The 22,492-nt window shown below is 62.0% G+C and overlaps 3 protein-coding genes across 3 annotated transcripts; 1 reads left to right on the top strand and 2 right to left on the bottom strand.

Annotated features, from left to right (window-relative positions):
* Window positions 1–1,137: 1,137 nt before the first annotated feature.
* On the bottom strand, window positions 1,138–16,375 carry SARNP (SAP domain containing ribonucleoprotein). The gene is made up of 12 exons (XM_027705525.1): window positions 16,306–16,375; window positions 15,664–15,763; window positions 15,493–15,539; window positions 14,668–14,735; window positions 13,051–13,102; window positions 11,207–11,280; window positions 10,627–10,655; window positions 10,106–10,131; window positions 9,672–9,740; window positions 4,375–4,464; window positions 2,583–2,645; window positions 1,138–1,698 (listed from the first exon to the last, which is right to left on the bottom strand). Exons 1-11 carry the CDS (start codon window positions 16,339–16,341, stop codon window positions 2,604–2,606), a joined length of 633 nt encoding a protein of 210 aa, XP_027561326.1. The 5' UTR covers window positions 16,342–16,375; the 3' UTR covers window positions 1,138–1,698; window positions 2,583–2,603.
* Window positions 16,376–16,897: 522 nt separating this feature from the next.
* Window positions 16,898–19,080, bottom strand: DNAJC14 (DnaJ heat shock protein family (Hsp40) member C14). The gene is made up of 6 exons (XM_027705529.1): window positions 18,364–19,080; window positions 18,185–18,291; window positions 17,992–18,111; window positions 17,628–17,788; window positions 17,337–17,439; window positions 16,898–17,178 (listed from the first exon to the last, which is right to left on the bottom strand). The coding sequence occupies exons 1-6, from the start codon at window positions 19,078–19,080 to the stop codon at window positions 16,956–16,958; spliced, it is 1,431 nt and encodes a 476-aa protein (XP_027561330.1). The 3' UTR covers window positions 16,898–16,955.
* A 102-nt stretch (window positions 19,081–19,182) lies between these two features.
* LOC113978524 (transmembrane protein 198-like) lies at window positions 19,183–22,236 on the top strand. Its single transcript, XM_027705524.1, has 5 exons — window positions 19,183–19,315; window positions 19,867–19,960; window positions 20,499–20,635; window positions 21,091–21,666; window positions 22,010–22,236. The coding sequence occupies exons 1-5, from the start codon at window positions 19,183–19,185 to the stop codon at window positions 22,234–22,236; spliced, it is 1,167 nt and encodes a 388-aa protein (XP_027561325.1).
* The last annotated feature ends 256 nt before the right edge of the window (window positions 22,237–22,492 follow it).

The raw sequence follows: 22,492 nt of genomic DNA, 5'->3' as shown, positions 1-22,492 counted from the left end.
ATCCCTCACGGAGCCGCCTCCTCCACGGCAGGGCAACAGAAGGATCCGAGCAGAAGGATCCAAGGGGATGGATCAGCTCCGGCCACGCTCTGGCTGCTGGGACATCCCCGTCCCGCGGGACAGGAGCCACCAGCCAAGGAGGGGCAATCCTTGGTCACCTCAAGGAGATGAGACCAGTGGGAGACAAGACAAGGCCAGTGGGAGACGAGGCTGTTGGGATTCGAGGCCGGATTTGAGGTCAGGGGGATCCGCGGCCGGTGCAGGGGAAGGAGGGGCCGCTGGAGCCCCTCACCCTTTGTGCAAGCCCCCCCCGCTCCTCCGGCCCCCCCCCGGGCTGTCCCCGAGGGGCTCTCACAAGTGACTTCACGCCGCATTTGGGCCCCGCTCCCGCGCGGTCCCGCAGCCCCGGCCCTTCCTTTCTTTCCCTGCCTTTCCCACACGAATTTCCCCCGCCCATTGTGCGCCCGCGGCTTTTCTTCTTCCCCTATTCAGCCCAAATTAGTCACAAGGAGCCCCCGGCTCGGGGGCTGTTTGGGGCCGCTCGCGGTGGAAGATGCGGGGACGGGGAGCGGCCCCGGATCCGCGGGGACGGGGAGGAGCCCATCCCAAATTTGGGGACGGGGAGGAGCCCATCCCAAATTTGGTGCCGCCGCCGCCGAAAACTCATCCCCGAGGAGGGAGAGGGACCGACACCGGGAGGAGAAATGTCAGCAGGACCTTCTGAGCAGAGAGACCAGGGCAGGAACAGGACAGGGACCCTCCTGCGCCCTGGTCCTTGTGCCAGTGCGGAGCTGGTGGGACCCAGAGCCCTGGAGAGGGGCAGTGCCACCACCAGTGTCCCCTCACCCACCAGTGACCCGAATCCAGAGGAGTCTGTGCTTCCCCTGGAGCTCCACGAGGACCTGGCCCCAAAATCCCGGTGAGGAGGGGAGGGGAACAGCCCTGCCCTGGGTGACATCCGTGTCCCCATTCCCTGCTCCAGAGAGGGAGGAGATCCACATCTGGAGGCCAGAGGGCGGGAATTTGGCCATGGAACATCCCGGGTAATGCCAGGGATACCCAGCCCTGGGTAAGGACGGGAATGTCGGGGGTTTCCTGCACAGCTCCAGCCCCAGTCCCAACCCAGGAGCCCAGGAGTGCCTTGGAGAAGGAGTTTTATTATGAAAGCGAGGAGGGAACCTCTGCCCTGGCACCACAAACCCTTCCCTGCCCTGGCACCACAAACCCTTCCGAGCCAACAACCAGCGGGGGAACCACGAGGGAAACAGAAAACACGGAGGAGAAACCCCAAACATGGACCAAAACACTGGGATAACGGGAGCACAGGGAATGGGGAGGAGCAACGGAGCTCAGCCAAGGACACAGGGTGTCACCTGGATCCCGTGGTGTCACCTGGATCCCGTGGTGTCACCTGGATCCCGTGGCTTTCAGCTGCCCTTTGGGGAAGGGAAGGAACATCCCAGGAATTTCCCGGAGGCCCCGAAACGCTCAGGGAACAGAAGCATTTTTGAAGACTTTCCACGTTACAAAAAGTAGAACTATTGCTTGTTACTGGGGTGGGAGCCTCGGAATGCCCGGGGTGGGACGTCCCTGCTGCTCCCAACGGCCTTCCCAGCGCTCTGGGATGAGGATCCCGCGGGAATAACAATCCTGGGACATCAAGTCTTCACCAGGGGAAGGGTTTCGGTCAATGCCCACCTGAAATCCAAGCAGACATTCCTGCTTACAGACACATTCCTGCTCTGGGAGCTCTGGGAAGGCAGCAGGAGCTGATTCTCTGGGAAGGAGAAGGGGAAGGGGGCCAGGGCAGCCCCTGCCAATCCCATGGGATTGGGGATCCCGCGCTCCCCCCCGGGAGCTGCTCCCTGAATCCCCCAAATCCAAGGTGCCAAAGCTGAGGGAGCCGGAAAGGCTTCACCAGCAGCATCTTTGGTGTGTTTGGGCCGTGGATTTTTCCATAATTTCACCAAAAATGGGATGTTGTAGCAGCGGGAAGAGCCACATTCCTGCACATCCTCCAGGAACATCCACATCCAACACACGGATCTCAGGGCAACGCTCCTGGTTTGGGGAGAAATCACCTGATCTGGGGTTAATGGGCAATTCTGCCTCTGGCAGCTCCTGCAGGGAAGGTTGTGGGAATGCCCCAGGCCACCACATTCTGGGAAAGATGCGAGGATGGATTTGGGAAAATCCTTCCCTGACATTGTCAGAGGCAGCAGAGACTGAGCAGGACTCGTGTCATTGTCCCCTCGGGGGAGTGGGACCTGTCCTTGTCCCAGCTGTGCCGTGGCCACAGGGATTCCTGGAGCACTGGGAAGGATCAGGAGCTGCTGCTGTGACCCCCCAAAACACCGGGAAACCCCCGGAATGTGGGGCCGGGGCGGCACCAAAACCAGCTGCTGCTTTTTGCTCCGTTTTTCCTCATTTCTGAACTTGGCCATTTGAGAAAAAAAATCAAATGTGAGTAGCACAATCATCCAACTCCAGGGGAATTCCCTGTGTACTGTCACTAAAACCTTTGGAAAAGTGTGGGAGTGGGAAGTGGGGAGGGAGGAGCAGGAGCAGGAGGAGGAACCCACGGCAGGAGCTCCGGGACGGCCTCACACGATCCCAAACCGTTCTGCTCTTTTCCTCTTCTTTGCCTGGAAAGGGAATGACAAGGAAAATTAAAAAACCCAATAAATGAGTTATTTAAAATCTCATAAAGAACCTGGGGGAGAACTGGTTCAAAATCCAGCCTGGGGAACACAGATGGGAAGTGGAGGCTCCGGATCCTGCTCCCACAGAGAGGGAGAGATGGAGCTTTTCCCAACACAAAGAGCCCCAAAACACACAAAGAGGCCCCAAAACAGAGAGATCCAAACCACAAAGAGCCCAAAACTGAGAGACCCAAATGAAAAAAGAGCCTCAAAACAGAGGGACCCAACCCACAAAGAGCCCCAAACCCCAGAGAGATCCCCAAACCCACGGAACAGGAACATACAGTGCCCGGAATACAGTGGGAAGGAGCCACAAAAGGGGCTGAGCCAGGAACAATGGTGACTTCAGGGGCCTGAAATGCTGGCAGGGAGTGGGGAGGTGGGAAATGGAAAAGGGCAAAGGGTGAACTCTGCTCTATTCATGGGGAAGGTGAGAGGGACACATTAAATACGCGGCCGATTCCCCTTTAAGCCGCTCCACGAGGGGCGTATAAATCTTAATTTTTAGCAGGATAAATAGCCCGGGGGGCAACAGAAGCCCCCAGCCCAGGATCTCCAGGGAAAGGTGCATTTGAGTGCACACAATGCCAGTAAAAAGCCCTTTTTGTTCCAGCACAGTCTCCGGGTGACCCGACGGAAAAGCCTCACGCTCCCCCTGCTCCGCCAGGAACGGAGCTCCTGCTTCACCCCCCCCGGGGCAGAAACCCCCCAAAAAACACTCAGCCCTGAAAAACAGCCCCTAAATCCCACCTGGAGGGGCACAATTTCTCACAGGAAGCAAACTGGAGCTGCCTGGTTTAGCTGTACCCAAATCCTGGTGTGCTCACCCAGCACCCCCCACCCTGGGGGGGTCCCTTTGTCCCCAGAGAGGGTCCCCAAATCCCACGTTTTGGTGGCATTTAGGTGTGCAGGGCACTGCCCACCCGCTTCAGGCAGGAGCCACCTTCAAATCATTCCAGCCTGGAGCACAGGGTTGGAATTACTTGAAGGAGAAGCGTCAAAGCACAATAAAAGGGACCAAAATTGCCCCGAGGAGGTGATAAATTTAAAAGATGGGCCAGAACCGCTGAGGCCACAACAAAGCACTGGAAACAGGGTCAGCATCCCAATCCTCATTATATCCTGGAGCCTCCCGGGATTTATGGATGAAGAGCAACAATAGCAGAGGGTCCAGGAGCTGCCGGGGCCCAGGGAGGGACGAGGACGAGGATCAGCCCCGGGGAGGGGAGGGGGATCAGGGTGGGATGTGCCCCCCGCTCCTTCTGGAAGCATCTGTGATGTCCTGCCAGGGGAGGAGGCTCAGAGAGCTCTGGAGCAGCCTGTTCCCAGCATGGATCCATGGAAACCCCATCCCGTGGGGTCCACAGGGGCTGCCTGTGCCCCCTTCCCTTCTCCTTCCCGGAGAATCAGCTCCTGCTGCCTTCCCAGGGCTCCCCCCAGCCCTGGGCCAAGCAGAAATCTGTCCTTCTGCTTGGATTTGAGGTGGGCATTGCCCGAAACCTCTCCCTTGGGAAACCCTTTTCCTTGGAAAAGCCCCCCCTGGGCCAGGAGGTGGTGGGGGAGCACAGCCCATGGTTGGGGCTCAGCCCCGAGGTGTCCCTGGATCTCGGAGGTCCCAGGACTCTCCCTGCTCCCCTCCCTGCTCCACATCCCCTGGGAGGAGGGTTTTTACCTCTGTGTCCTCTGTGGCTCCAGCCCCGGCCGAACTCGTGACGATCCCAAACCTCTCCTTCCTCTTCTTCAGCTTCTCGTCCTCCTCGCTCTGCATGGGGAAGGGACCTGGTTCATTGGCTGGGAATGCCCAGGGGTGTTCCTCCCATCCCTCCTCATCCCATTCCACCTGTCTGGGGCAGGAACACCTTCCACTAGCCCAGGTTGCTCCAACTTGACCGTGGGCACTTCCAGGGATGGGGCAGCCACAGCTTCTCTGGGAAATGCATTCCAGGGCCCCACCGCCCTCACAGGGAGGAATTCCTTCCCAAAATCCCATCCAACCCTGCCCTCTGACAGTGGGAAGCCGTTCCCTGTGTCCTGTCCCTCCATCCCTTGTCCAAAGTCCCTCTCCAGCTCTCCTGGAGCCTTCCCTTCTCCATGACCCCCCCCAGTTCCCAGCAGAGCTGCTCCACATCTTCCACTTCCTCCTTGGATTAAACCCTCTGGTGACATCCAATGGAACAGCTCCCAGATCCCACCCCCACTCCCAGGGGGTTCCATTCCCTGAGCAGGGGGTCCCCAGATCCACTCTGGCACCACAACATTCCGTGCCTTCCTCCCCCCAGCTCCAGGATCCCAGTGATTTATTCCTCGGGAGGCCCCTTCCCTAAATCAATCCCGGGATAACGATCCCGCTCCCTGACCCCCCTCCACGCGCCCGGTGAACTCCCCTCCATCCCAAGCTGTTCCCCTGCCAGGGGTTGATTCATGGGGTGCTGAAATCCAGCTGAGGAAAATGACCCCGAGCCCCCCTGGCCACATCCATCAATCCCGGCCCTGCCAAATCCAGGGAAAGCTGACCCCGCTGGCAGCCCCTCACATCCATTTTCCAACCTCCCTGTTCCAATTTCTGTTCCCTTTGCTCTCCCACTTCTCTAAGAGAACGGGAAGAAGAGGGGAAAAAAGTTTCAAGAGGGATTCCAAGCCTTGGAGACAAAGCCTTCCCTGTGATCCAGGAATGGGATCCCCAGGATTGGGAATCCCGACAAGTCCCTCAAGTCTGTCCACGGATTTGTGCTGCATTTGATCCCAAACTGTTCATTTTGATTTCAGGGGGGATCCCAGGGCTGCTGGTGGCAACGGCATTCCAGTGCCACGGGAATCTGCCTCGGGATCTGCCCCCTCTCCAAGGGCTCCCTCCTGGCCTGGATGTCCAACCCGAATCCCAGAGCTCCAGGCACCAAGGGGACCCTCCTGTCCCCAGGGCTGGTGGCCCCAGGCTGCTCCCTGTCCCCTCCCAGGGGATGAACGACCTGGTTCCACCATTAAATCTGGGATGAGCCACTTCTCCGGCTCCAGTCGCTCATTCCCTGAAGGAGAAGGATCCACTGAAAAACTGCCTCGGTCCCCTCTCCTGGGAGAAGGGAGAAGAGCTGCTGCTGCTGAGGAGCTGCTGCCAAAAGGTGTTAATTTATGGCTTCCATGGTTCTGGCACTCAGGGAGCCCTGCCCAGGATCCCAACTGGATCCCGACTGGATCCCAGCACTGGGAACAGTTCAGGTGCAACACTCTGCTTAAACTAATGAAAGCTCATCCCATCCCAACCTCCTGCCATGGGCAGGGACACCTTCCAAGCCCCGTCCAACCTGGCCTTGGACACTTCCAGGGATGGGGGATCCTCTGGGAAGTCCATTCCAGTGCTTCCCTGCCCTCACAGGGAGGAATTTCTTCTCAAAATCCAACCTAAAACTGCCCTTTTCCAGTATGAAGCCATTCCCCCCTGTCCTGTCACTCCAGGCCTTGTCCAAGGCCCTCTCCAGCTCTCCCAGAGCCCCTTCAGGCCCTGGAAGTGGCTCCAAGGTCTCCCTGGATCCTTCCCTTCTCCATGAACGCTCCCAGCTCTCCACGGCAGAGCTGCTCCACATCTTCCCCTTCCTTCCCTGCAGATCAAACCATTCCAGGAGGGAACTGCTCTGGAATTGCAGGTGAGGCCTGGAGTGTCCTCCCCACAGACCCCGCAGAGGGGCCCTCCTGGGCTGGGATGAGGGATGGGGGGATGGAGAGCGGAGCTGAGGCCTCCAGGCACTGCAGGATTGATGGTGGCACGGCCTTGACCCCCCCCGAGAGGTGACGGACCCTCGAGGGCGACTCCGCGTCCGATCCCGGCCCCGGCGGCTCCCGGGGGAGTTATTCCCGGGAACACTCCAATCCTGGGGCACGCAGCTGCCACCCGGGGCCTGCTTGAAATTCATCCTGACCTTATTTCCTCCAGGCTTTATCCCCGTGTTTGCTCCTCCCGTTTCTCTCCCCGTCCCTGCCAAATCCCAAAATCCAAGAGGAGATGGTGGGAAGCACAAGGAGCAGGAGCTGGAACAACCCTGGGCACGTCCTGGCTGCTGCCTGACGGACTTTTCTGACCCAGCAAAGCCTGAGCAAGGTGGGATCAGCCACTGGCTTGGGATAACTGCCCCAGGAAGGTTTTTTGACACAGGAAAGCAACCACAAGCTCATTGCTCATCCTTTCTCCCAAAGAAACTTGGAAAACAGGGTGGGAAGGCAGAACATCCAGCTCTAGTTCTTTCTTTACGCTGTGCCAGTGTCTCACCACCCTCACAGGGAGGAATTCCTTCCCCAAATCCCACCTAAATGTCCTGGTTTACAGTGGGAAGCCATTCCCCATGGTCCTGCCACTCCATGTCTCGTCCCCAGTCCCTCTCCAGCTCTCCTGGAGCCCCTTCAGGCACTGGAAGGGGCTCCAAGGCATTCATGGAACCTTCTCTTGCCCTGAGCCAGCTCCCAGCCTGCCCCAGAGGTTTTCCCATGAAAAGCCCTCCTGGCTGTCCCAGCTGGGAGTTTGTGCTCGCTCCAAAGGGGGTCAGGGGGAGGAGGAGGAGCAGAAAGTCACATCCATGTGCTAAGAGCACATGGAAAGGAATTCCTGCCCTCCCACGTCAGGGATGAGGCAAATGATGCCTCGGGAACGAGGCCAATTTCAGGAGGCAAAAGGGGCTTTTCATCTCTTGGCACCCCCAAGGCACCTCCGACGTCAGCCCGTGTTTGCAGAGGCTCCTCCTGCCCCAAATTCCCAGCTCCAGCACGGGCAGGATTGGAGGAGAGTCCCCTGTGACCTGGGAACTGTGGAACTGGGCAAATTGGAGGTCACAGGACCTGCTGGGTGGGTTTTCCCACCAGGCAGGGATGGATTCCCACATCCAGCCCAAAAACAGGGAGCGCACTCTGGATTTGGGATGGCCGACTGAAAATCAGGGAGTCAGAACATCCCCCAAAAACCACTGGGAGCAACATCCCACGGACAAGGGAAGGGAAACCATCGAGTCTCCCGGGAACAGAAGGAGCAGCTGAAGCTGGGAATGAAAAGGAATCGCTGGGAAGGAGGGGATTCCTCCCCGAACTCCAGGAGTTTGGGAAGGAGGGATCCCCTGTGCTCCCTCCCCACTTCCCACAGGGGGAATTCTTGGGTTGTTTTCCAGGGAAGGGGAAGGTGGGTTTGCTCCCCCAGGCTTGGGAAGGGCTGGAGCCCGAGCAGGCCCTGCCATTCTCCTCCAAATTCCTGCAGCCAACGGGTCCAGGAGCCCCTGAATGGGACATAATGACATCATTGATGGAATCATAATAGAGGGGGAGGGGGGGATGTATTTGTGTTCCAGACAAAAGCCAAGTCCTGTTTCCCAGCGGGGCCCAAGGAAGGACCAGCTGAGTGGGAGAGGGAGGTCAGGGAGGCCGGGAAGGAGCCCTGGCCACTCCCGGAGCTTTCCCGGAGCCCAGGAGTGCCCCGAGCCCTTGTTTGGGAAGTGACACAGGGAGGGAGGGCCTGGAAGGGTTCTGGGGAGAGGGAAGAGCCTGGATGGATGAACCCGAGGGAAAGGGGGATGAGGGGGAGCCGCTGCTGCTCCTCCATCTGTCCCAACGGGGCCTTTCCTCCAGAGCCACCTCTGCAAAGTGCCAGAAATCAGAATTTCCCAACGACAAACCCTCCACTGAGGCCAATCCCACCTCTCTGACCCACAGGAATTGCTCTCCTAGAACATCCCACCAACCCTTTTCCCTTTCCTCTGCCAGCATCCCCCCCCATCCCCACCCCTGGCTTCTTTGGGGGCCAAACCAGCTCCTGGTCCAGCTGCCAGGGGTGGTTTGGAAAGGCTGCAGGCACAGGGATTATCCAGGAGAAGGATATTCCTCCTCAGGCTGCTGCTCCGAGCTCCTGGAAGCCAAACAATTAAAGGAATTGTTTTCTCTGCCTCATTTGCTGGTTTGGACACACAGAGACTTTCTGCTGCTCCACTGAGCCCTGGTCCCCCCTGGCTGATCCAGGCCAGGATCTGCTCCACGGAAAACATGTTCCTGTCAACTGGAATTAAAGCAAAACTCAGCTGAAGCCACGAGGGGTAAAAATTAACCTGTCCCAGCACAGGCAGTTGGGACTTTTTCATGGAAGGGACACGCTGGGGTCCAACCAGGGTCGTTCCTGAGGCTCCTGGCACTTCCCATGGCCACAACTCTGGGACGTGACATGGAAAACTTGCAGCCAGGGAAAGGAAAATCATGGAATGGGTTGGGAGGGGGGTTTAAGCTCATCCAGTCCCACCATAGGCAGGGACACCTTCCACCAGACCAGGTGGCTCCAGCCTGGCCTTGGACACTTCCAGGGATGGGGCACCCTCTGGGAAATCCATTCTGGGGCCTCACCACCCTCACAGGGAGGAATTTCTTCCCAAAATCCCACCTAAATCTTGTCTTTCCCAGTGGGAAGCCATTCCCTGTGTCCTGTCTCTCCATCCTTTGTCCCCAGTCCCTCTCCAGCTCTCCTGGAGCCCCTTTAGGCCCTGGAAGGGGCTCCAAGGTCTTCCTGGATCCTTCTCCTCTCCAGGCTGACACTCATCCCTTCCCTGGGCACATATTCCAGCTGAAAATGGGATCTCCAGGTGCCAACGGAGCTGTTGTATTTCCAAGGGTTATTTCCCACTGGAACCTTCTCTCCAGAGCTCCAGGTCTGGGCTGACCTGGCTCCTGCTCCAGGCAGGGACCCGCATGGACACGGTGGGATTTGAACCCCCTGGATCGTGGGGGCTCTTCCCACTTAAAATCCGGATGAATAACCCTAAAATTCCAAACCCCCGGGAGCTGTAACTCTTGGAAAACCGTATGGAGTCCCAGCACAAACACAAACAGAGAGGAAGGGGAAGGAAATGGTGCTGACAGGGCTCGGGAATGGGATGTAAAACCTCAGACAGGGATGGTGGGGTTGGAGCACTGGGATAATCCCGAGGTGGGAAGAGTGTCCTGGAATGTCCTTACCTTTTTGGAGAGTGAGGAGACATTCAACCCAAACCTCTGAGCCCTTTCCTTTAGTTTATCCATGTTTATCTACGAGAAGCAGGAAACAGTTTCCGTGGCTTGTTTTTTCCATCCCCATCCCTGGGGTTTCAGGGATAGGGATCGGCCTCATCCTCAAATGGACAATTAAGGGCCTCTGGGAAAACTGCCAGGACTCCTGAAAGCCAGCTCTGCTCCCGGGCTGCCCCAGGGTTGGGAAGCTGCACCACCCCCTTCCAAACCCAGCAGCTTCCCAAGGCTTCCCAGAGATATTGGGCACTGTTATCCCTAAATAAATCACCCCTAAAGAGCCCAGATTTTTGGGACAAACCTTCCCTGGCAGAGCCCCCCCTCCTGCAGGAACCACTTGGATCATGTTCCCACCCAAAATTCCAGTGGAATGAAGCTTTTCTTACCGTGGGTTTGCTGTCTCCAGAGAGGCCTGAAAGAAGAGGGAAGAGAGAGAATTCCCAGTTAGGGAACAGCACTGGAGTAGGATTTTATCTCCAAGGAGATGAGAATTCCCACCCCATTCTTCCCACTTTCCATCCCTGCTCACTCCCAATTCCATTTTCACCTCCAAAGCAGCTTCTCCACCCTCAAACCCGCCCCCATCCCACCTCTCCAGCAGCTCCAGGAGTGGAATGTGGCATTTTAGGAAGCCACAGATGTTTGGAAGGACCAAGGAATGCCAAGGAAAACCCGGCTGTGCCTCCCAGTTGGGCTTGGAGTGAGAGACACTGGGAAAATCCAACCCCCAAGTGACAACCTGAGGCCTTTTCCTCCTGATTCCACAGGATTCCAGCTCCACAATTCCCACCTGGAGCTCCAGGAAAAGGGAAAACAAGGGTTGTCCCACCAGTCTTTTCTTCTCCCCCTACAAGGAGTAAATATTTGCAGGAAGGTCATTCCAGGGGTTGGTTCTGCTTCCCCTCACCTTTTGTGGGAGCTGTGGCCAAACCAAACCTGTGGAAGGTGAACAAGGGTGAGTCAGTGATGGGAATATCCAGCCCTGGAGAACTCCCCTTCCCAGGGTTTTCCCTGCTCTGGGGGCAGGATGAGCTGGAACACGTCATTCCCAGCTCATGGAATTCCTGCAGCAGCTCCCACCTTCTCCAAACCCAAACCCCAAACCCTCCAGCAAACCCGTTCTCCCCCTGGTTCTCCAGACCCTTCCAGGGTCATTGTCCCATCCCTGCACACAGAGGTCCCTGCAGAGACTTCTCCCAGGGAAGAACCACGGAATTGGTCGGGTTGGGAGCTTGAAGCGCATCCAGTTCCGCCTCCCACTATCCCAGGGATATCCATTCCAGGGACCTCCCCACGCTCCCAGGGAGGAATGTGCTCCCAAATCCCACCAAGGAGCCGTCCCGGGCACCCTCCCACCCCAGTACCCCCTGACTCCCAGCCTGGGCACCCTCCCACTCCTCACCCCGGGCACCCTGGGCACACTCCCACCCCAGGCACCCCCTCATTCCCACCCCAGCCCCCCCTGACTCCCACCCCTCCCCTCTCACCGCGCCGCCCGAGCCGCCTTCTTGCTCTCGAGGCTGACGGGGACGTTGAAGCGCTCGGCCCGTTTCTGCATCCGCTGGGAAAGGGACAGGGCACGTTGGGAATGGGCAGGGAGGGCTGCCAGGGGGTGAAGGGCAGGGGCAGATCCCAACAGCCACGGGAAGGGAAAACTCCCCACCCCTGGATCCGAGGGAGAAGGAGCCGCTGGTACCTCGTGCGACCAACGGGGTCCAGACACCCCCGACCCCCCAAACTCCAGGAAAACCCAATGGAAAAGGTCCATCGCCCCTCAGGGAGGAAACAGGAGCAGGGAGCAGAGACAGGTGAGAATTTTGGGATGGCTCAGGCCATCCCAAGGAATTCCTGAGCCAGGGAACAGCCGACATCCCTCCTGGAGGCACCACCAGCTCCGGGGGCCGACACTTCCCTCCCTTCCCCCCGAGCAAAAATCCAAGGAAACTTGCTCAAAAAAAAAAATGATGGAGGTGTTTTTTCCAGAGAATTTGTTTCTTTGGAACAAGCCCCTTCCCAGGAGCCAGACCCCATCCATGAGCACTTTGCCACCAGCGGAGAAATTCCAGGTGAATTCCAGCCACAACTCGGCCACTCTGGCTCAGAGCAGAGGGAAAACCCTGGGATCATCAGGAATGCAAAGGTTTGCACTTCCAAGGACTTAAATCCCCCCCGAAGCCCCAGGGAAATGATTAATATTTGATTCTTACGCTGCGTGGGGTGTTTTGGAGGTTAGAAAAACAGGGAATATTTAATGGAAACACTGAGCGGAGCCAAGGGCACAGCGAGGAGCATCATAAACATCTGCTCCAAAACATAAATGTTTGGAAAAGCTGCACTGGGAGCAGCACTTGGGCCCCTCCCGGGACTGAGGAGCTGGAACTCAGCAGAGGAGGGAAAACAGAGGTAGAAAAAGGCAAAATAAAGGTGGAAAAAGGCACCACTTGGGTCAAACCTTGTTTCCTTATCCCTTTATATATCCTAAAGGATACCTGAGGAATTCTTTCCCAGTATCCCACCTAACCCTCCCCTCTGGCAGTGGGAAGCCCCTCACACCCTCCCAGATCCACAGCAAATGACAGAATTCCAGGCTGTGCTCCCACTTCCAGTTATTTACCCCAGGGATTTGTCTCCCTTGCTCACCTGAATTTATGTAAATATATTTATTTATACCTCTAAATAACTCCCTTTTCCCTCAAAACCCACCCCAACACCACTCTGCTGAGACCCACCAACCTCACACTAAATAACAACCAAAGGAAGGGGGGATTTTCTGGGAAAAATCTTGCAGAATTTGGGGAAAAACAAAGAGCAGGAGGACGAGTGGCAGCAGTTCCCTCCAGGATCTGCCCCAGCCCCCCCGGGCCCTGTTCCTGCCTCTCCAAGGTCACAATCCCCCTCCTGCGCCGGTTGCTGTGGAAATCAGCGTGTCCCAAACAGCAGATTAAACCCTGGAGTTGCTGGGAACAGCAGGAATCGTGTTTTCATAGGGATTTCTGCCTCAGGAGCCAAGGAAATTAAGGGGGGATTAGAGGAGCACAAGCAGATTCCTGAAACTCGGAGCTTTCCCAGAGGAATCGGCGGCTCCCGAGGGTTTCCAGGGAGCACAAACACGGGGAGAGGGGGGCAAAGGACATCAGGGAATCATGGAATGGATCCAGAGGGACATGAAAGCTCATCCCACCCACCCCCTGCCAGGGCCAGGGACACCTCCCACCATCCCAGGGGGCTCCAGCCCGGCCTGGGACACTCCCAGGAATGGGAAATGCAAAACCAACCCACAAAAATTCCCATGGAATCCCCTCCTGGGGGGATGCAGCAGCAGGAATCTCACCTCCATCTGGGATATCTCAGATGTGATTTTCACCACCTTCTTTTCCGTGATCCTGGGGGTGTTGGGAAAGAGAGAAACCAGTGAGAGCAGCTCCTGTGGATTCCAGAGACACGTCCTGGTGGGAAAGGGGTCGGGAATCTCCTCCTGGCCACACATTCCCAACACAACCAAGGGGCTGTGTGGAAATGGGAGCCACGAGCCAGGTTTGTGGATCTTCCTCAAATCTGGAGCCCAGCATTGATGCCAAAGGGAAGGATGAGGCCTGGGGAACTTCTAAGATTTTGGGAACATCTGGGGCAGGAAACATCACCCAGCAAAGGAACAGCCCTTCCAGCATCCCTGAATTCCCTTGGGAAATGAGCTGGGATCACAGCAGGAGCAGCCACACTCTCATTCCCTGCAGGACTGGGGGGATCATGAACTGCTGAAGGCAGGACAAACCACTCCGTGGGGACCCCAAAACCAGAGGGATTGGCACTGGAACTGAAAAAAGGATGGATGGGGCACTGGAACTGCAGGAATAACCCCTGGCCCAGCTCAAGGCTCCTCCAGGTCCTGTGGGAAGCCCAAAGCCTCGAATCCCTGGGGAGTTTTATTCCTTTATGGCCCTGGAACACAAAGGGTTGTTGTGTTCTAGTTCATGGGGCAGCCCCAGGCACATTCCCTGCTCCCTGGGCACATTCCCTGCTCCCTGGGCCATTCCCAACCATCCTCCCCTTTCAAATATAACAGAAGGGGTAGATTCTGGGGCTTGTGCTCCCAAAACACAGCTGGGCCTTGAGGGGGGAAACAAAGGAGGAAGAGCCAAAGTTGGGAAGCTCCCAGGAGGGAAGGAGCAGCTCCTCCTCCCCCAAACAGCTCCCATAAAACAGTGGGAACGCCAGGCTCGTTAAGGAAAACGAGCGGCTTTTGTTCCCAATCCCGGCACAGGTTCCCCATTTTATGCCCTGAAAGGTCCTAATGGTTTAATGGCACTTCCCCAGGAAGCAATTCTGCCCCGGAGCCGGGCTGGGAACGCGCCGGGATGGGATGGGAGCAGGGCTTGGATGGAGCTGGAGCGGCCCAGGGACGCCCCCTCCTGCCCAGGAGCTCCCGAGGAGCCTCCCAGGGATCCCGGGTTGGGAAAGAGCTGAAAACTCCTCTCATTCCATGGGCAGCAACACTTCCCACCTGCCCTGGCAGCTCCAAGTCCCGACCAACCTGGCCTGGGACAATTCCAGGGATGGGGCAGCCACAGCTTCTCTGGGAAATCCGTTCCAGGGCCTCCTCACCCTCACAGGGAGGAATTTCATCACAATATCCCACTGAATTCTCCCCTTTCCCAGTGGGAAGCCACTCCCCCTTCTCCTGGCTCTCCATTGAAACCTGAGGGATCTCAAATCCAAGGATCCAGACTTGAGGAATCTCTCAACCCTAAGGAATCTACACCCAAAGGATCAAAACCCACAGAATCTTAACCGGGGGAATCTCCCACCCCCAGGAATGTCCAACCCAAACCCCTCCATTTCCCACCCCAGGTGACCCCACCAGGACCCCCAGTCCTGCTCCAACACGTGGGAATCCCGTGGCCCCTCGTGCTCCCACATTTCCCAGGCGGATCCCAATCCCAATATTTACACGTCAGGGGACTTCACCGGAGCCTCTTCCACCTTCACGGGTGGCTCCGCCGGCTTCGGCTCTTCCTCCTGGGAACCAACGGGGAGAATCCATAAAAAACCTCCCGGCCACCTTTCCTGGGTGATTCCCAAGGCACAAACCCCCGATTCAGCCCAAACATTCCCAGGAATTCGCGTGTTCTGTGTCCCGGGGAGGGGTTGGAAACTCTCCCTGTGCTTTTCCAAAGCCCCATAATCCCTTCCCAGAAGGTCTGGGCTGCACAAGGGGTTGGGAATGACCTGAGGGTGACATTCCCAGCCCAGAATGGAGTGGGAATGGCCAGGAGTGGCTCCAGCAGCACCCGTTCTCCTTCTCACCAAATATTTAATGGGAAAACAGGGAAAAATCCTCCTTATCCTGCACCTGCTGAGCAGGAAGGAGCCTGACAGTGGGAAGAGTCACTTCCTGAGGGTGTTTTAGCACAAAGTGCTTTTCCAGGCTGGATTTCCTGGCCCTGGCAGGAACAGGGCTCAATCCCACGGGATCCACGGGCACCAACTGGGAGACTTTTCCTTGAATATCCTTAAACCCGCCAGGTGTGAATCCGGCTGGACATGGAGGGAGCGACCAGGCTCCAAGGGATCCCAAAAACTGGGATCACACCAGTGACAGGATCCCCCATCCCACCCTCTGGACAGTCCCAGTTGTCTCTCAGCACCAAAACCGTCTGTTTTAGGACCAAAATGGACAACAAAAGTGGTTTAAACTCCACCCAGCCCCGGGTGTTGTGTTATTCCCGTTCAGCAAACCAGGATCCCCCCGGGATCATCCCAAAAAACAACCCACCTCTATCTCCTCTGCCAGCACATCCTCCTCGTTGGCTTCTTCTTCAGCTGGAGGACAAAACAACGCAGCCATTGGAGCAGCAAAACACCCCAGGGAACCTCTGGATTCCCAGAGAACACAGGAATCCGGGCGGGAATTCCGAGGGGTTCGGGAAGGGCCCCCAGCACCCACCGTGCTCCTCCAGGTAGGCCTGGAGCCGGTTGATGAGGTCCTGCTTGTTGCCTTTGGCCTCCAGCCCCCTGGCCAAGCACTCCTGCTTCAGCTCTGCCAGCTGCGGGGGGAAAAACAGCGATTAAACACAGGGATCAAAGCGGGGCTGAGGGATGGAAAGGAACGTTCCAGGGGAACCTCCCTGCGACCCTCCCGGGGAATCTCTTTGGGATCGTCCTGGGGGAACCAACCAAGGGAACCCCCCGGGACCCTCCTGGGGGACCCTCCCGGGGAAAACCACCGGGGAACCATCGCTGGGCCCCTCCTGGAGGGACCTCCCAGGAGAATCAACCGGGGGAACTTCTTGGGGACCCTCCTGAGGAACCCACTGGGGGAACCTCCCCAGGACCCCCTTGGGGAACCAGCCGGGGAACCTTCCCCAGGGGCCGTCCCCGGGACCCCCATCCCCGGGACCCCCATCCCGGGGTCTCTCCCACGCGGCTGCGCTCCCACGCGGGGCCTCGGGGAGCCCCGACCTCCAGGGTTCCGGCCCGCGGTGGGGTCCAATCCACGAGGGAAGGGGTCTGTCCGCCCTCCGCGGCGGCGGGTGCCCAAAGCGGTTCCCTCCCTCAAACCGCCCCCGCTCGCGGGTCCCCGCGGCACCTTCAGTTTGTGCAGCTCAACCGGCTCCGCCGCCATCTTGTCACCGCCGCGCCGGCCCCGCCCCCGCCGCCGCCCGGCCAATCAGCGCCGAGCGCGCCCGACGGAACAGGAAAAAGCGCCGCCCGCCATTGGCCGGTTCCGCCCGGCACCGCCCTCGTGGTATTGGTCGGCGGAGTTGAGTGACGTGGAGACGGACCAATGGGAGCGCGGCAGTGCGGTGAGCAGGGTATTATTAATTATTCGTTATTAATTTATTTGTTAATTATGAGTTTATTAATTAAACCCCCCGGCCGCGAGGTCATTGGTCATCGACATCCCAGGCCCTCACACCCCCTCCTTTCCCCCAGTTGCCGTATCTGCCAGCCCAGCACCTAAAACGACACTTAAATTGCCTCCTGGGTTATTTGGGGTCGTGTGAGCCCCCAAAGCAGCCCCTGGTTCCTCGGGGGCTGACTGAGCCCCCAAAGCAGCCCCCAACTCTGCTTGGTTTCCCCCCCAACCTGCAGCTCCTTTGGCCACATCCCCACCCCACCCCCCTTTTTAAAACAAACCCCTCACGTTAAAAACCACTCACTTTCTTTTCTAAAAAAAAAAAAAAAGAAAAATAGATTTTTTATTCAAAGAAGCCCTTTGGGGGGGCCTGGGGCCCCTCAGCGCGGGAGCGGCCGCCGCACCTTCTTCCTCCTCTTGTGCTTCGTGTCCCCCCTGGGGGCAACCCCCTCTGGCCTGGGGGGACCCCCAGGCGGGGCCGTGGCCCCCGGAGGGGTGGGGGGCGACGGGAAGGGCCCCCCAGGGGCCGCCGGGGCCTGAAAGATGCGGGTGAGGAAATCCTGGAGCTCCGAGGGGGTGGGGGGGCTGCCCTTGGGGGTGGTCCTGGAGGGGGAACAGAGGGAGGTTTGGGGGGTCTGGGGGTCCCTGTGCAGGTCAAACCGCCTGAGAGAGAGGGTGTGATGGCACCACGAGACCCCCGGGGCATTGTGTCACCCCCCAGGTCACGGTGTCACCCCCCAGGTGCCCCCCCCAGCACTGACCGCTGCCTCCCGGGCGGGGGGGCCGCCCTGGCGCCGAAGGACAGGTGGTAGGGGACACGGTGGGTGTCCGGGGAGATGCCCACACGCTGGCACCCGGCCCACTCTGGGGGGACAGAGACAGAGACCACCCGTCAGGGGGCACCCGGGGGGGCCACAGAGGGTGGGACCCCTGGGGCTGGGGGCTGCAGAACCCTCCAAGTCTGGGGGCTCTGTCACCCCCCCAGTCTGGGGCCAGGAGCAGCCCCCCGTGGGTGTGGGGTCCCCCCGTGGGTGTGGGGTGCCCGCCCCCACCGGTGATGTCGTAGACCCGGCCGTCCATGCGGGCCATGTAGGTGATCCTGAGCCCCAGCAGGTGGGACTCTGCCCACAGGTCCCCCTCCTCGGCCGGGTGCAGCCCCCCGCACTCAGCGCAGTACCGGGCACGCTGGGGGTCCCTGTCCAGCTCGAACCGCCTGCGGGGGGGGTGGCACCGTGAGACCCCTGAAACACCACATCCCCCCGGCGCTGGCCCTGCTCCCCCCCCCCCCCTGAGCCCCCCAGGACATGATGTCCCCCCAGCACTGCCCCTGCTCTCCCCCTGAACCCTCTGGGGTACAATATCCACCCCCAGGGACACAGCATCCCCCGGTGCTGACCCCAAACCCCCCCGCCCCACCTGTGGCGGCCCCCGCAGCGGCTGCAGGCCATGGCGTTCATGGCCTCCCTCAGGTCCTCCTGCAGCCGGCTCAGGAAGGCTCCCACCGACCGCGCCAGCTCGCTCTGTGCCAGCCTCTTCCTGCGGGGAAACGCGGGCGGTCAGAGCCCTCCCCGGGGGTCCCAGAGCCCCCCCCAGGGCCCCCCCGACTCACGTCTCGTAGTCCCGGCGCCGCTCGGGGCTGCTCACCCGGTCCCAGCCCGCCCGCAGCACCTTGAAGGCCTCCTCTGCCCGCGGGTGGGGGCTCTTGTCGGGGTGCACCTGGGCGGGGAGCGACTGTCAGGGGCCCGCCGGGGTGGTGGGGGTCCCCGGGCCCCCCCGGCTCACACCCACCAGCACGGCCAGGCGCCGATAGGCCTTTCTGAGCTCGGCGTCGGCCGCCGAGGGCTCCACCCCCAGCACCTGGAAGGGGTTCAGCTCCTCCTCGGGCACCTCGGCCAGGGCCAGCAGCCGCCCCAGCTCCTCCTCCCCCGCCGCGGGGACCCCCGGGGGGCTCCTCCGGCCCCGCAGCCACTGCCGGGGGTCCCCCAGGAGCTCCCGAGCCCGGTGGGCTCCGGCGGCGAGGCCGCGCCAGCAGAGCCGGAGCCCCCCGAGGAGGAGGAGGAAGAGGAGGAGCAGCAGCGCCAGGAGCGCCCCGAGCAGCCTCAGGCACAGCCCGGCCCCCGCCCGGGCCGCCCGCAGCGACCCCCGGCCCCAGCCCCGCAGCCCCCCGCCCTCCTCCTCCTCTTCCTCCTCCTCGTTCTCCCGCAGGGCCCCGCGCTGCCTCGGCCGCCTCCGGGCCCTCCGCGCCCTCCCCTCGCCGTCGGGGGGTCCCCGGTGGCGGCAGCCGAGCCCGCAGGCCCCGGCCCGGGGCTCCCCCGCGGGGGTCGGGGCGGGGGCCGGGGGTCCCCGGCAGCCGCAGGGGGTCCCGGGGTCGCCGCCGCCCCCTCCGTCCTCCTCGTCGTCCCCCAGGCCGGGGGCGGTCCCGGCGCGGCCGCAGGTCCCGTTCCAGGCGGCGCTGGAGGGGCCGGAGCCTCCTTCGGCCGCGTCCCGGGGCCGGGGCTGCTCCATCCCGGGGTTAAGTCACGGCCATCCCGGTCCTGCCGGGGCTGGGGGGAGAGAGAGGGGTCAGCGAGGGGCAGAGACCCCCGAAATGGGCCCGGGACCCCCCGAATGGCCCCCGGGGACCCCCCGCAGGACCCCGGAGACCCCGACCCACCCCGGGACCCCTCGGATGGGCCCCGAGAACCCCCGAAAAGGGCTCCGGGGAACCCCCCGAACGGCCCTGGGACCCCCGGTGGGGCCTGTAAGGAACCCGCAAACGGACCGGGGGGGGAGTTTGGGGTATTTTGGACTCACCGCGCCGGTACCGGCGGTGGGGGGGGGTCGCCGCCGCCGCCCCCCCCCGGGTCCCCTCACGGCCGCACTTCCGCTTTCCGCCCGCCGCCGCGCCGCCACGCCCACTTCCGGGGGAGGGGCCTCACGCGAGGGCTTCGCTCCGCCTATCCTTAAATGGCGAAGGCCACGCCCCCTAAAGAGGTGCGGCCAATCATTAACCGTGTGACCACGCCCCTTCCGCGGGTATGGACACGCCCCTTAGTTGGGTGTGGTCGCACGTCCTTAAACGGGCATCGCCACGCCCCGTACCTATGGCCCCGCCTTTTAAAGGGGCATCTTCGATCTTAAAAGGGCAATGCTGCCCGGTATCCGCGGTGGGCCCCGCGCGTCCCGCACCGCCGCCCCCGCCGGGGCCCCCCCGTGCGACCCCCTCCCTTTGTCTTCCCCGAGATTGACCCCACGCGGGATCGGGTCCTTTCCTACGCTCACCCCCCCGACTGCCGCCCCCGCCCCCGCCAGACCCCGCGCGGGACCCCGCGACGGTCCCTCACCGCCCCCGGTCCCGCCCCTGCCGCATCTCGGCCCCGCCGCGAGCCCCGCGACGGCAGCGACGGTGAGTCCCGGGCGGGGGGACCGAGCGGAGATGGGACCCCCGAGGGGGGACCCCCTCCCAGGAGTCGGTGGAACCACTGGGAGCACTGGGAGAGCTCTGGGATGGGGCTGGAGGGGCGGGGGGAGCGAGTGGGGATGGGAACCCGGCCGGGGACTCCCCTGGGCAACCCCCGCCCCTCCTGCCCCGTCCCACAGCGCTCCCAGTGCCCCTTCCCAGTGACCCCAGCGCTCCCACCGCTCCCAGTGCCCCCTCCCAGTGCCCCCACCGCTCCCAGTGCCCCCTCCCAGCACTCCCGGTACTCCCACAGACCCCTCCCATCGCTCCCAGTTCCCCCAGTTTGCCATTGTCCAATACCCACTCCCAGTGCCCCCAGCGCCTCCAGTTCCCCCTCCCAGCGCCCCCAGCCCCGTCCCTTCCAGATGTGCCGCCCCCCCCCCGCGGCGCCGCTGCCAGATGTGGGTGCGGGGAGGGGGGACACGGGGGGGGTCGGAGGAGGGGGTCGCGAGGAGGGGTCGCTCACCCCCCCCTGCCCCCGCAGAGCCCGGGGGGCGATGGACCCCGGCGCCCCCCCCGCGGAGCCCCGCTGTGCCCTCGGGCCGCGGGGACCCCTCGAGCCCATCCCGGCCGCGCTCTGCGCCCTCGGGGCGCTCCTGGGCCTCGGCTGCGGCTGCTTCGGTGAGAGGGGCACGGGGGGGACCCCCGGCTGGGGGGCTGAGGGGCTCCTGGGGCGGGCACTGAGGGAACCCCGAGGGGGGCACGGCTGGGGGGGCTCGGGGAGACCCCTGGGACACTGTCGGGAGGCTGGGGGGGTCCTGAGGGCACACCGGGGGGGACCCCGAGGGGGGCAGGGCTGGGGGCATGGTGGGGGGGCTGGGGAGCACGGGGGGACCCCCGAGAGGGGCCCCAGGAACCCTGAGTGCATGGCTGGGGGGGCTGGGGGGGCCCTGGGGAGGCAGGGGGCACGTCTGGGGGGCAGAAGAGATGGCACGGGGACCACTGGGGGACAACTGGTGCTCCTGGGCAGAGGGGATGGCACAGGGGACACCGGGGGGCACAGGGGACACCGGGACCCCCAGGGACTGCCCAGTGCCCCCCAGCACCGCCCCCACTGACCCCCCCTGCCCCCCAAGGCTACCGCTGCTTCAGGGCCGTCATGTTCCTCTCGGGGCTGTTCTTCGGCTCCGCCGTCATCTTCCTCCTGTGCCACCGGGAGCGCGTCCTGGGGTCCCCGCTGAGCCTGGAGGCGAGCGCGGGCATCGCGCTGGGCATCGGGCTGCTCTGCGGGCTCCTCACGGCGCTGCTGCGCAGCGTGGGGCTCTTCACCTCGGGGCTGCTGCTGGGGCTGCTGGTGGCGGCGGCCGCGCTGGCCGCGCTGGCCCCGGCGGAGCCCCCGGGCAGCCCCTGGGTGGGCGCGGGGGTCGCGCTGGGGCTGGCGCTGCTCGGGGCTCTGTCGGCGCTGCGCTGGCCCCGCGCCCTCACCGTGCTGGGCACGGGCGTGGGGGGCGCGGCCGCCCTGGTGGTCTGCGCCGATTATTTCGCCGAGGGCGCGGCGCTGGTGGGGTTCGCGCTGGCCCGGCTGCGGGGGGCGCCGGGGGGGCCGCTCTGCTGGCCCGGGTGGGCGCTGCTCGGAGCGTGGCCCGCGCTCAGCGTCACCGCGGTGCTGCTGCAGTGGAAGGTGACGGCCGGAGGGGCAGCGAGGGGACACGGTGAGGGACCCCCGGGGGCAGGGGGGGGACGGGGGAAGGGTGGGATGGGAAAGGGAGGGGCTGTGGATGCTGGTGGGGATGAAGGTGAGGAGGAGGGTGGGGTGGCGATGGGGACAGGGAGGAGGAAAAGGGTGGGACTGGGAAAGGACTGGGATGAGGCTCTGGATGCTGCTGGTGGTGGGAAGGGTGAAGGTGAGGGTGAGGAGGGCGGGGAGGGGGTGGTAAATCGGGGGTAAATGGGGGGTGTCCCCAGGTCAGGGGGTGTCCCGGGGGTCCCCGGGTCGGGGTCGGGGGTGTCCCGGGATGGGGGGCACAGGGCTCAGGACTCGCCCCCTCCCCACAGTCCTCAGCCGGCGGCAGAAGCGCCTCCGGCACAAGGAGCCCAAAGCCCCCCCCGGGGGTCCCCCTCGCCGCCAGCCCCCCCCAGCCCAGCGCTGCACGGACACCCCGAGCCCCGGGGACCCCCGAGATCCCCCGAGCACCACCCGGAGCCTGCGGGACCGGCAGCCGGACAGCGGAACCCCGCCGGGACCCCCCGACGCCGCCAGCCCGCCCCGACACCGCCTCTGAGCCCCTCAGACGTGCCTTGGGGACCCCCCCAACCGCGGTGCCTGCGCCTTTAAATAAGCAAATGAGGTTCCTCGTGCCCCGCCCACCGGGGGGCGTGGCCTGTGGGGACGGGGCTTCAGGGCACATGGGTGGGTGGGACCCCCGAGGGCTGAGGGGGGGGAGCCCTTTGCACCCACCCCACCCCTCCAGCCCCCGGGGACCCCCTTGAAAACAAAGCCCCACATTTATTTTTGTAGGACCTACCCAAATACTGTGA

This window comes from Neopelma chrysocephalum, unplaced genomic scaffold (genome assembly GCF_003984885.1).
Source record: "Neopelma chrysocephalum unplaced genomic scaffold, ASM398488v2 Primary Assembly neopelma1_338, whole genome shotgun sequence".
NCBI classification, from domain to species: domain Eukaryota; kingdom Metazoa; phylum Chordata; class Aves; order Passeriformes; family Pipridae; genus Neopelma; species Neopelma chrysocephalum.
Note: the sequence above shows the minus strand (reverse complement) of the source record. Positions and strands in the feature narration are given on the sequence as shown.